Source organism: Stigmatopora nigra, chromosome 8, assembly GCF_051989575.1.
Source record: "Stigmatopora nigra isolate UIUO_SnigA chromosome 8, RoL_Snig_1.1, whole genome shotgun sequence".
Lineage (NCBI taxonomy): Eukaryota > Metazoa > Chordata > Actinopteri > Syngnathiformes > Syngnathidae > Stigmatopora > Stigmatopora nigra.
In genome coordinates, this window is record NC_135515.1 from 10,514,552 (window position 1) to 10,527,407 (window position 12,856).

Sequence of the window (12,856 nt, forward strand, 5' to 3'; positions counted from 1 at the left end):
AGTCATACCAACTGAGGTCTATACGATAGACTTCAACTCGGCCTTGTTTATGAGGCCTGAGGAAAATGGATAGATGCAAAACAGCGTCACCTGGAGCACCTGATAAGGCACTGCTTTTTCCACCTAATCTTGACAGGTTTCTCATATTAGAACTCTAAGTGTTTAGTCACTACATTTTGGTCTGCATTCCTCACCTTAGAATGGGTTGTACCTGGCACCGATATGTGCAAATTCCATTGCGTGCTCATTCACACACTTGTGTGCGAGCACAGGCAAACACACAAAAGCATGGGCTTGTCATGTCTTACTGAAAGAGAAAGCACCTTACATTTAGTCAAGAAAGAATGTCATTGTGTGACACACACACCTATACACAAACGGAAAAGGCCTACGCAGAGTATCATCTATTTTTAAATGATATATGACTACAGATTTGTTGTGAGAAACCTTTCTATCTTGTTTCACAGACTTCAGTTCTCTCGTCACCTATTCTCCACATAGAATCAAAGTCCTGAAAACAACTATTGAGAAGACTGCAGGCTTTTCATTTCAAAGATGATAATTACATCTCCTTCCCATCATTTATCCCAAGAAATTTCAATCCTGTTTTTTGTCTTCTTCAGTGCAGGTCTCTCATGGATTGGTGGCTTTTACTAAACAAAATACATAAAAGGAAAAAGACTTTTGTGGTGCAACAAAGAAGATTTTATACTGAAAACCGACACTGAGAGTTGTCAACAGAGAGGCCCTTTGCTCTCACACACTCGATGCAGTGGTGCTTGTGTAAGGTATACAAAGAATCATTGTCCAGGACATGAGTTTAGCAAGGTCAAGCGTATTAGCCATTGCATATTTCCTCAGGTTTTACAAAACAATTTGATGGCCGAAGTATTCAACTGCTCAAAAGAGTAAGTGATATTCCACTTATTAGTATGGGAACCATTTTATAATGTTTTATGGTACAGAATAGCATTATATTTACCTTGCTAAGCACACTTAGATTGCCCTGTACAGCATACATATATCAAACTACAACTAAGGCTGCAGTAGACTTGCATTTTAATACCTAACCATTAAGAGATATACCCTAGACAGATTACCAGGAAGTGACACAGCAATTGTAAATCCAGCTATGGGGATGAATGACGCAAAAAAGACAAACGTTCAAAAGAAACTTTCATAAACACAGGAAAACATAAAGCCAAAACAAATACTTATAGGACCCATTATAGACAATTACAGCAGAAAAGACAGGAGATTGGTAAGTGTGATTCTGTAGCTTAGTAGGACTACAAATAGCAGGCTGGTCCCAGCAGAGCATTGAATGTTTAGTATTAAAAACGTTGGTATGGGAGATAAGGGGGAAAAATTAGCCTTCAGTGGGAATATTCGTGATAATAAAAAAGGAGGAAACTAGTGATGGATGGGTGCTTTTTATTAAAAAAAAAACACATGCAGAGGATAAGGCGGTTCAGAAAATGAATGAATAATAATAATGAGTGTTCTGTTGAATAATATGGTTTTAATTGTGTGTGCTTTTTGATTAATTTGTTCACCAACGATGTCTTAACTACTCAGAAAATTTATTTTGACTAAATTTATTTTGACTAAACAAGCACTCCAGTCAAATTAGTTTAACTATGTCTATAAAGTGTATACATTTTCTTATTGTTATTATACCAGTCACAGAAAATTCTTTATGTTAGATGATTGGGTGAATGATAAAAGATTGAAGGCTTTTATCAGGTGTGATTAATTCACCAAGTTGATGCATTAGACGCACTTCCTGAAACACCTGTTTGGCAAGTCGTCCTCATTTTTGGTGCGCAACGGAGACTTTGAGTCACGCCGTACGGGAGAATGGAAGGTCTTTTTCAAAAGCTTTGACGTCTTTTTTCTTCCTTTTTTTTACATTTAGACAACTGCGTTTGGATGCTTTTGTAAATCCTAACATGCATCGAGCGTGCCAAAGGAATAGTTTACTCCGCGTCGTGCTGCTGTTCCGTTTGCTTGTTTTTTTCGGTGAGTAAACAACACATAGATCGGTTTTCACGTTGCTTAATCAATCAGAGGCGTTTGATCAAGAAACGAGGGTATTTTCTTTTCTTTCTTATTTGTTACGTTTAAAAAGTCGAAATCGTTTCTGAGAAATGCCATGCTTGTTAAGGTAAAAGAACGACAAGCCGACTTCTTCTGGCAAATTCCCCTTGTCCACATTTATGAAATAATAAAGCGTCTGTTATTTGCAGATTCAGATAGTGTTTATTTTTTAAGTAAAGTAGTAAAATAAAGAAGATTCTCTTTAAAGGCAGGCGCTTTGGATGGACGGCGTCCAACGTGATTGCGACACGTGAGCGTTTATACTGACCAGACCTCGGTTATGTACATTCCAAGGGAGAACAGGGTTGGGTGTCACAATTTTATTTCAACAAAAAAAGTCATCAAAACGTTTTAGCAGAGGCCTTTTTTTTGTATGATCACTTTATATCTTGAGTTGGATCTGATATTCTTTTCAATTTCTTGTTTTTAAATTAAAAAACAAAACAAATCAAAGAAAATCTATATATATATTCTTTAGATATATATATTATATACATGTTCTTTACTTTGCCACTTTACTTAAAAATTAAACACCATCTGCTATATATGTATTTTTTTCTTTCTTTTTTTATGAATTAAAAAACTAAACAAAAATAAGAAAAACATATATTCTTTACATATGTATATTATATATTTATTTCAATAGGCATTAAAGAAAGTTTTGCAAACACATTTAACCTGATTTTCAAGAATAAATTATCCATTTTCCCATTATAGGAGTAAATTGTCATGCCGTTAAAGTTAATGTCATGATTCTGGCTTACAACAAATGTCAATCAGCGAATTACAAGATCAAGTCTGTGTTTACATCCTGGTTGCCAGGGCTCAGTTATCTGTGGGATTCCTAAGGGTAAGAAAACTTTTAAAAATAAATGTCCCAACCTGCAGCAAAGCCAATGTTGAGATTTTATTTCTACTCTTTTTCTAATCATTTCAATGCTAATATTGCTCAACACTTCCCTCTTGTGGTATGCATTGGCACCAAATCATCTTCCACACCGCACGACCTCGTAAAGTGGGGGTTGCTGGAGCCTATCCAATCTGACTCCGGGCGAAAGGCAGACTACACCCCAGACTGCTCGCCTGTCAGCCGTATATGCGTGCATTTAATGTAATTTATTTAAAACATGAATTCTTAATAATTGGAGTTATAAAACATATTTACTTAAAACTACATCTTTGATGCTGAAATGTAAAGAATGCATAGCTCAGAATAATAAATAAAACGTATGAGACAACGTGCTATAGACCCATTTAGAACTGCTTAAAGAGGGCAAGTTAAGAGAAGATCTAAAGGCAGGAAGTGAATGTCGCTTGTGCTTTTCCACTGTGAGTGCCAACTAAAAGCTGCACGGAGCCAACACATCCTCATTCACTGCTCGAGTGCTCTTGAGTAGTTCACGCCTACAAAGTTTTTGCTTAGACAAGATATTTTTGCTATAATTTCAGTGATGAAAGCGTTTCAGACCGAAACGTCATTTTTAGTCACATGTCGGCCATTAAATTTTTGGCGCGTATACATGGAACACCTCAACAAAACGATACACACTATGGTTTTCATTTCATTTGTTCTTTTTAATGAATGTTGTGCTTTTCTTTGCAGCTCCTTCACTAGTCTCATCTGTCACAGTGAGGTCACCAGCTGAACTCCATGCATCCATGGGAGACACCGTCACACTGTCCTGCACTTTCACTTCCACAAGCCGGCCCACCAGCAAGATGACTGTTGACTGGTCCTACAGACCCCAAACTGGAGGGCCGCCACAGGCTGTGAGTAAAGTCGAATCAAGTCTCAAGACATATATTTATATATATAAAATGGTTTGAAGAATTTCATAAGCCCACAGTTGACAAACAAGTGAGATCTTCTGATCTGAATTTCTTAAAAATGCAGAGGTACCTTTACTTACAAAATTAATTGGCTCCAGAAGTATTTTCGTAACTTGAATTTTTTTTCTTAAGTAGAAGCATATTTTTCATTTTTCATGTATGTATACCCTTGCGTGTTCCCTTCTGTTTGGTCCGCATTCCTACACAATGCATATGATGTGGTCGCACTTATAAAAGAATAGTGGCTGAACGGCTTGTTAATTAAAAAGCACTTAGGCCTTTTTGGCCACTCTCTAGGCCACAACGACCCCAGCTTTGTACACCTAGGGATATTTTAAGAGAGGCCAAATTGTCCCCTGCTTCTTACTTCCAGTGTTGGATTCAACTTAAAGTCGTCCCTTGTTGACTGAACAAAAGTTGAGTGATGTTGTAATGTGGGGACGTAGTTTAATGCTTAATCCATTGATAAGGGGTTATGTTTTATTTAGCCCGTCGAACAAAAAAAAATAGAGGAGTTGTAATCACCTTTGTGTTCGAGCTCTGGATTTGGCTTTTAAATAGTTAAACATATTTGAACCAACACAAACAGAGCGGTCAGAGAAATCAATGCCTATTTAGTTTTAGATGTTTTCTTTTTTTTTTACTTTAGGCTGTATTCTCTGTGACAGTTACTTAGTAATATTGAGATGGAAAAACAATGACTTCATCATTCTAGTAGCTATGCTATGATTGACTCATGACTTTAAGTAAATATATTGCTACCCAATCAAGTTCCTCCTTCTCCAACGGTCGCATTTTCCCAAAAATGACATCAGTTGTGGAAAAAATTAGTCCCTTGTTGTTTCACATAAGTACCACACATCAGCCAATTAACATTTATCTAAATGAGTCAGAAATAATGGCACTAGAAACAAAAGAAAAAACTGCTGTAAATCTGGGCCTTAAAAGGCATACCCACCAAATTTGAACAGAAAACTGTATTTGTTGATAAATAATCCGCAGGGGGTAACATTGTTATCATATATTAAACCAAAGTACATGTAGCTCATTGGCCTTTAACAATTCATAAACATGTATTCCAACTGTTTGTGTAGTGGCTTATGGTTTGTAAATTATGTTTAAAAAAAAAAAGAACCATTGGGTCAGAAAATATTCAATTCAAGGCCCCATATCACATACTTTTAAATGCCAATTAAATGATGCAACTTAGTCAAAGAGTATTCAAAAATAAACGATCAAACCAGTATGTAGACGTGATTTTATTAGTTTTATCATGGAATACACAGTTGAAAGTGAAAAAGTAGGTCCCCAAAAAAAAAGAGAATGTTCTGTACAAGTTCAAACAGCGTCATAACACGCCCAGAAGGACACGGTCGGTTGTATGTAGGGCTCCAGTCACATAGGCTCCAGTCAATGGCAAATATCTTAGAATTAGACATGGTCTATTATCTACATGCAACTTTTCTTCAAGAGAGAAACATAGAATTGCTGCACTACAGCCATAACAGAAGATTTCCAGACCGGCGCGAAAAAAAGCATCATCACAACATGCGTTCGATTTAGTTTGCAAAATAGGTGGGAATATAATAGAATTTGTAACAAGGGTTTTTGTTTGGTAAAGCGCCTTTGCATGGTTCAAATCAAGTCTCAACCCAATTCAATCATTGCGTGTGCTTCATCTGTCAGTCTTTTATGGAACCACACTTCAGGCCAGCCTGTGTGTTTTTCATAGGCTTCCCTGGAAAGGTAATAAGATCAGCTACCTAAATTCCTTTTCTCTATGGTGGTATTGTGGTCTTCCAAGATGCCATCCACATTTCCCTTCCAACCCATAACAGCACTCAATCTACTAACAGTGCTCAATCTAGGTTGAGGCTCATTGACCATTCCACTAAAAACCACCACATAATTTAGGAAGTTCCATTTAGGCATGAAGAGAGCCATCAAATGTGGGTCTGTGTAATTGCATTGGACCACTGGAATACATACTGTGGTAGTTGCAACCCTATATGCTATCATTTCCTATAGGAGCACTCAGAGTGAAGTGAAAGCTAATGTTTTGTGGCTCCTAATGTGGAGTACTGTTAGTTTAGTCATTAAGAGACAAAGTTGTCTGCCCTCAAAGTGCGGAAGAACGGCAACGAAACAGACTAGGTATTGTTATAATAGCATCCTCGTGCAATTGTATCTCAATATGTCACAACCTTGCAAAACTAAGGTTATTGCAAATAGAGCAACACTTATTTTTTAATCTCAAATACTTAATAGGATCTAGCTTGATGTTTTCTGTGGATGGAATTTGGGCTGAATGCGTCCAATTTTAATTTGTAATCCAGTAATTCACACTGCGTCCAATTTCATTAATGCTTTTGGCAGAATTATTTGTCTGAGGTTCCCTGGTCGTATATTACAGTGGCCCTGACCATGAATAAACATGTGAAAAGCTCCATAGTATTTACAATTATTCAGGCAATGCAAACCCAATTGCTAGTGTTTCATTAGTTTGCATATTAAACTTGCTCCAAATGAGAATTAAATTGATATATGGTAAAAGACAGCTTAGGTTTTCAATCAAATAGCTGTGAAAGAACATTGTGAATTGTAGGAGCAATTAGGGCACATAAATTCTACAAAATAATAATTGCCAAGATTGGGAATTGTTTTAAATGAATCATTCATTTTTCATACTTGGTCTTTCCGGACTATTCTCTACATTCTACAGGGGTCTAATAAACTGTTGATTATGTGAAATTGTACCTGGTTTTTATCACCCTGTTGATGTATTTTTGTCACATCAAACAATAACTTGAATATTATTGTCCCACAAATGTGCAGTTTTGACAGTAAGAAACTGCAAAAATATTGCTGGCCAATTTCACAATGAAAGCCCAATAAATCACGGAGTACATGGTACAGCTTTATTTATAAGTTGGTCCACAACTCCTTATATCATTAACCAATTTACTATTGAGTAACCACATTGTACTAAAAGTGAGGGGGTGACTTTCAGATCGGGCCGGGCATTCGGTCCTCCACTACATCTCTGCGTTTAGCCCATTGCAAAAAATATACACAATCAATGCTGAGCCAATTACTTTAGAACCATACAACACATTCATAATAAGGCATGCCGGAGCAAATGTCTTTAGTGTAATCTTTAAAATCTTGTAAATTTGAGTAATCACTCAAAGCTTTCACCGCTCGTTTCTATTACATCTGTCTTGATGAAGTTAGTCCTTCAGACAATACGTGACATATACTTTGTCAGTTAATTTGACCGTGTTTTACGAGCTCTTTCAACTCCAATCAAATGTTAGAACATTAAATTTGGGAGTGGTTGATGGAATGAGTGCTTGCATGGCATCCTGTTTGCTGATGGCTATCCTGCTGTTGACTAATGACTAAGCAAGTCCTAATTAGCATGGCTCGAAAAAGCTTTGAAAGGATTAGTGTTTTTTTTGTGTGACAATTCCCACTGGGCATTTCAAGCATTTGTATTTTCGATATTTTTTTAATTTAAAATGTGTGCCATGTTGATGTGTCAATGCCTGGCAGCCACACGCAAGTGTCCTACATAGAGATGTCCCGATCATAATTTTGCAATGGAGTCCAAGTCACCTGATTATGAGGATCTGCAAAACTGAGTCTTAGAGAGAGAGAGCAAGAAAGAGACTTTTTGCACGGCAAGGCACCCGTAACATAACATAAACAAATGTGAATGAACTTGAATTAATTTAATTAATTTAGTTTTACATTTTTATACCTTTCTTCTCCCGGGTTGGCTCTATTTTTCCCGCCTCCACCCTTTTTTGTATCTCAAATTGGTCGTATGTCGAGGCACTCGTATGTCGAGGTATTACTGTATTCCCCAAGTTAGTTATTTTAAATTGTTATAATAAAAAGTTGCAGACCGCCATTGTAGATTTACCCTTTATTCAGTCAAATTTCAAAGTCGTATTTACACTGAGCAAAGATATACAAAATACTACAAGTCAACAAACGCTGACAGGAGGCTTGCATTATTGTGGTACTACAAATTGACTTTGCCAACTACTTTAGTATGCTTAATCTAGCCTCTAAAGTTGTTAGAATTGTATATATGTGTGAATGGCTTTGATGTTTTCATATTTTATATTAAACTAATCAATCTAAGTGCTCTGAGATAATTATACCCCCTTCATTCTAGCATAAGCATAATCAGGGATGCAACCAATTATGCTCCCATTCACAAACGCTGGAAGTAAACCCAAACACAGGTATAAAGTGCTAACATGCTTTGGTCAAACATTATTTCCATGTTTTCTTTTCTTTGGAGAACCAGGAAATACATGGCTTTTCATTTTTGATAGGATTATAGAGTCTGCAAGGTACTTTTACTTTTACTAGTTTTCCCCGAGCAGATTTCTGTCCATATTTATGAACACTTTTCTTTTTAGTCAGCATGTATTCCCACCATCTGTCTTACAAGTGTATGCCAAGCACTCTCATGTAAAAATTATGACATTCTTTGAGAGTCTGGGTGAATGTAGCTTTCTCCTATGCCTATTGGTTTTTGTGCCATCCCTTATGTGCAGTTTTTGAAGCTATTCCTCTGAGTACATTTTTTTTTGTATGCTTGAATGTGTGCTCAGTTTTATCTTGCAATTTAAACATTTTTAAACATTTGCATTGAGAGTGGTTCATTGAGTAACTTTATGCAGCATCAAAGGTTCAATTTCAAACAGATCAGAGTCAGATTGACCAGCTGCTAGCACCTCCCCATTTGTCAGACAATTATGCCTCTCAGAGGAAATCCTGGAAATAAATTCTGGATCTCCATGAAACTTTATCTGCTTTTAGCTATTCGATCTTGGCCATCTGTCCATAGATTTCCTAGGTGACATATGTTTATATCTTGGTAGAGGGCTAAGTGATTTTGTTGAAAAAGAATATACTGTGGTGAATACAAATCAATAACATAATTGTGCATTTCTTCACAATAAAACATGTGGCAAGTTGAATTTAAGACAAGCCAAATAAATTACCGTATGGGGGTCCTCTGTTTAAGATATAGTTCTGTTCCTACATCACTCACTTTGATTTATTATGCTAGTTAGTACATGCTTTGGCGCAAGCACCACAGTCAAGTCATTATTACTGTCAGTGTTTGCATGAAAATCAGCAAGGGATAATCAGGAAATAATAAAAAAAGGCATGCTTGAAGCACTCAATTGTGTTTATTTTGCACTGTTGTTGGTCGACATCATCGTAAAATGTGGAAACTAGGTGGTTATATTTGGACTTGATACAACTGTGGTCAGATGATCAGGCTGACACTAGAAGGATAATGCATTGTGAGCAACGTCCCCTGCTCTTCCACCAATATTATATTTTACCTCTGAAGTAGTTGAGTTGCTATGGCAATAGCAGAGAGACTATTCTACACGTACAATAACCCCACTTAGCTCTTGTTTTTTGACAAAATTCCAAGCCATTGCTACTACTGTTGACTGCATTTTACCACAATGCTCAACTCTGGATTAACTATTTCCTGCTTCGTGTTCTTTTCTCATCAGTTCTTCCACTTCTTTTCTCGTGCCTACCCTCCTTCAGAGGGCCAGTTCGGTGGGCGTATTCAGTGGCAAGGAAGCCCAGCAAGGGGGGAAGCCTCCATCTCTCTGATCAATGCCACACTGAATGATAATGGCACCTACACATGCTCAGTCAGAAATCCACCAGATGTCCATGGGAGCCCTAACTCGCACACAGTACTCACTGTCACGCCAAAGGGTAAGATGATTCACGTTGTATCACTTTGCAGTTCATCAAGCAGAAACATTATGCTTAAAATTTTTTTGCAAACTTTACTGTATATAAAATTGCCCACTTGGGCCTTTTGCACCCAAAATGCAAAAAAAGAAAAGTGACTTCACTAAATACATAACAAAACGGAGTTTCCCAATGGATGTTTACAGTATATGAACACTACCTATATATATTTCAAAGAACTGTACTTGACATAGAGGCACATTGGAGTGGAAAGTTACAATTTGTTGTAGTGAATGCAGCGGACTCATCAACAATTATTTAATGTGTATTTTGTACATTAACTTCCCAGTAGTATATTTTAGTTAGTATCAAAATCCTCCGTAGTTCACAATTTGATACTGCTAAAAGTAATCAAGCAGCTGTTATTATTTTATTCCTTTGTACCTCTTTATTACATTCTTTGAAAGGAAAATGTGGAGGTGAGAATAGGGCCTTTCTTAATGTACTATCTTTTGACACTAAGTAACTCCTATGATTCTCCTTAGTACCAAGCCTTCGCTTCTCAGATGTTGCAGTCCTCCTCTTTCTCGTTCTCATCCCTTCCACCATTACTGCCCTCATTCTGATTGGTCAAATGCTCTGCCCCAAGAGAGATCACAACCAATCACAGGGCTACAGATCAGCCATAGAGGTCGAAGATGGGTGAGTCGATTTGTTCAACCAATCACTGAAGTGAGTCTCTTGGGGTTTATCCAGCCTTTTCTTGGTATGGATTCACCTCTGAGTTGCTAATTTTACAAAGGTTGAAGAATGATTAAGTTTGTGGTCGGAATGGGATTTTGGCCCAAGTCTCTTGATAAATCTAGCAAATGCATGTCCAGCCAACATTTACTGCTTATTCAGATTAATTTTACACGTTTATTTCCAATGGCATCACTATGGGATGTCCATGTTTTTTCCCAAATAAGTTTCCTGCCCACCCTACTGCTAGTATAGATGATGGATCTCAAAATGTTAATTATTAGTCTGCGCTTCAGATCATTAGTAACATTAAATTATTTACAACAATCCATGTTAATCCCCAGGTCCTAAACATTTAACTCTATAGTCTTTCCTATTTTTCCTACTTGGCATTTTGACTCACATTTGTTTCTTCTGTGTCCTTTAGAGAGGAATATGACAACGGTCTAGTGGGGACCAAGTACAAGGGGGCCACATGCTGTGACCTAGATCTGACGGTACAGTATATTACATGCTCTTCAATTGTGTGACGGTCTTAAAAAAATAACTGTAGGTCACTTGTTTTTGTCATAGCTTCACAGGCGGGATCTTCCATGCTGTGTCTAAATACTCAATTATTCTTATTTGCTTTTCATGTCTGCTTTCTGCTAGCTCATTCTCATGTGGTATTTTCCTCATCTTTGTGTGCAGGATTCTGAGTATGAATATAACTACAACAACATGAAACCAAACTCACCGACTACTGAAGGTTGTGCAGAGTCTCGCTGCTAGAAGGAAGTCCACTTGCATACTTGTAAATGTTAAGACCTTCAGGGCCTTTTATAGGGTTGGGACCGAATGGAAATCAATGATGAATTAATGTGCATGACAACCTCTCAGCAGGTCGGTTCAGTAAAGAGGTGCACACGATGTGAAGGAGATACATTTTGTCTAATTTATTGCCTTGTCACAGCTGTTGATGTCTTATTTAGCTTGTCATATTTGTTTATGAAATTAAGATTATCATTTTGCATTTGAATTAATATTATGAGTACATATTAGTACATTTTTATGTATTATAGGATGTTGCTTTCATTTTGTAAAATGAGTTTTTTTTTGGATGCGGTAGTCCTTGTATGATGCATTTTTAAAAATATTCTTTACATGTTTTTTGTTTAACAATTGCATGATGTCCACTCGATGACAAATAAGCCTGATTTATGAGTTAGATGTTTGTCACAATGAGAGATAATCTTATTTGAAATATGTATGCAAAGTTAGTCTGTTGCTAAAATGACTGGTTACAGCATTTTGCAGTGTCCTCTTGTTTCTGTTTGTTATGTTTAATGGAAATGCTTTCACTATTTGCTACTGCAACCAAGATGGCACCGCTCAAGTGGCAGCCGGTAGCGGTAGCCCCGTTCGCTCTTGCACGTTTTGTGTTTTGGCTGCTTTTCTGTCTTCATGATTTAATGATTCTTAATAATCCCATTTACTTTGCTTTGTACTTTGTGCTTTTGCTTTGTTGTTCTGCGGGCTTTGTGACTGTATTGTCTAACTTGTAACTGCTTGTATTACGTGTAACTATGCCTTTCCTGTATCTAGATTCTCACCCTCTTGCTACTGTCACAATTAAATATCCTCAATATGGGATGGATAAAGTTATCCAATCCAATCCAATACATGGATTTTGCGAGTACAAGACACTCAAATGATTACAAAGGTAACTGTAGTCACTTGGTGGTGCAGAGGTTAGATCACTGGACTCCCGTCTGGGAGACCTGGGTTCGATTCCTGCTGTCGGCACACATTTTCCCTTAGTTGTTTCTGTATACTTCTTGTCAAGACACTCAAATGATTACACGGGAAAGTGTAGTCACTTGTTTGGCGCAGAGGCTAGTTCACAGGACTACCGTCTGGGAGACCTGGGTTCGATTCCCGCTGTCGGCACACATTTTCACTTAGTTGTTTCTGTGTACTTCTTGTCAAGAAACTCAGATGACGACTAATGAAAGTGTAGTCACTTGGTTGGTGCAGAGGTTAGAGCACTGGACTCCCGTCTGGGAGACCTGGGTTCGATTCCCGCTGTCGTCCTTTGGCTGATCACCGAACCAAGTAGTCTGGAAAATGGAACTAGAAGAAAAAAAAAGAAAAAACTTTTTAATTTATATTAAACACTTAGTCATACTTTTCAGCAAAAGGTTATATTCCGAACTGCCTTCGGCAGTTCGGAAGACAGTTGAAGGACCTGTCTGTGCGAAAGGCGTTCTCGGGTCGGCCTTCGGCCGACCCTCGACCGCTTGCTTGGTCAGTGAACCGCCGACACCGGGAAGCGAACTCACGTTCTCTCCGTGCAAAGGCGGGTGTGCAACCCACTACACCAACTCGTGCCCCACTTATACATAGGTGTTGAAACGTTTTATCCAAGGAAATGGGGTGAAACACTTAGTCATTTTTT

The 12,856-nt window shown here is 37.6% G+C and overlaps 1 protein-coding gene across 4 annotated transcripts; it reads left to right on the plus strand.

Moving 5' to 3' along the window:
* The first annotated feature begins 1,734 nt into the window (after positions 1–1,734).
* On the plus strand, positions 1,735–12,063 carry mpzl3 (myelin protein zero-like 3). 4 transcript variants are annotated; one of them, XM_077722506.1, is made up of 7 exons: positions 1,735–1,822; positions 1,919–2,022; positions 3,704–3,870; positions 9,486–9,699; positions 10,224–10,380; positions 10,847–10,916; positions 11,110–12,063. In XM_077722506.1, exons 2-7 carry the CDS (start codon positions 1,953–1,955, stop codon positions 11,188–11,190), a joined length of 759 nt encoding a protein of 252 aa, XP_077578632.1. In that variant the 5' UTR covers positions 1,735–1,822; positions 1,919–1,952; the 3' UTR covers positions 11,191–12,063. The 4 variants fall into 4 exon arrangements, with proteins under 4 accessions (XP_077578632.1, XP_077578633.1, XP_077578634.1 ...); XM_077722508.1 differs by adding an exon at positions 2,818–2,950 and having other exon boundaries at positions 1,778–2,022; XM_077722507.1 differs by lacking the exon at positions 1,919–2,022 and having other exon boundaries at positions 1,758–1,867.
* Positions 12,064–12,856: the final 793 nt, after the last annotated feature.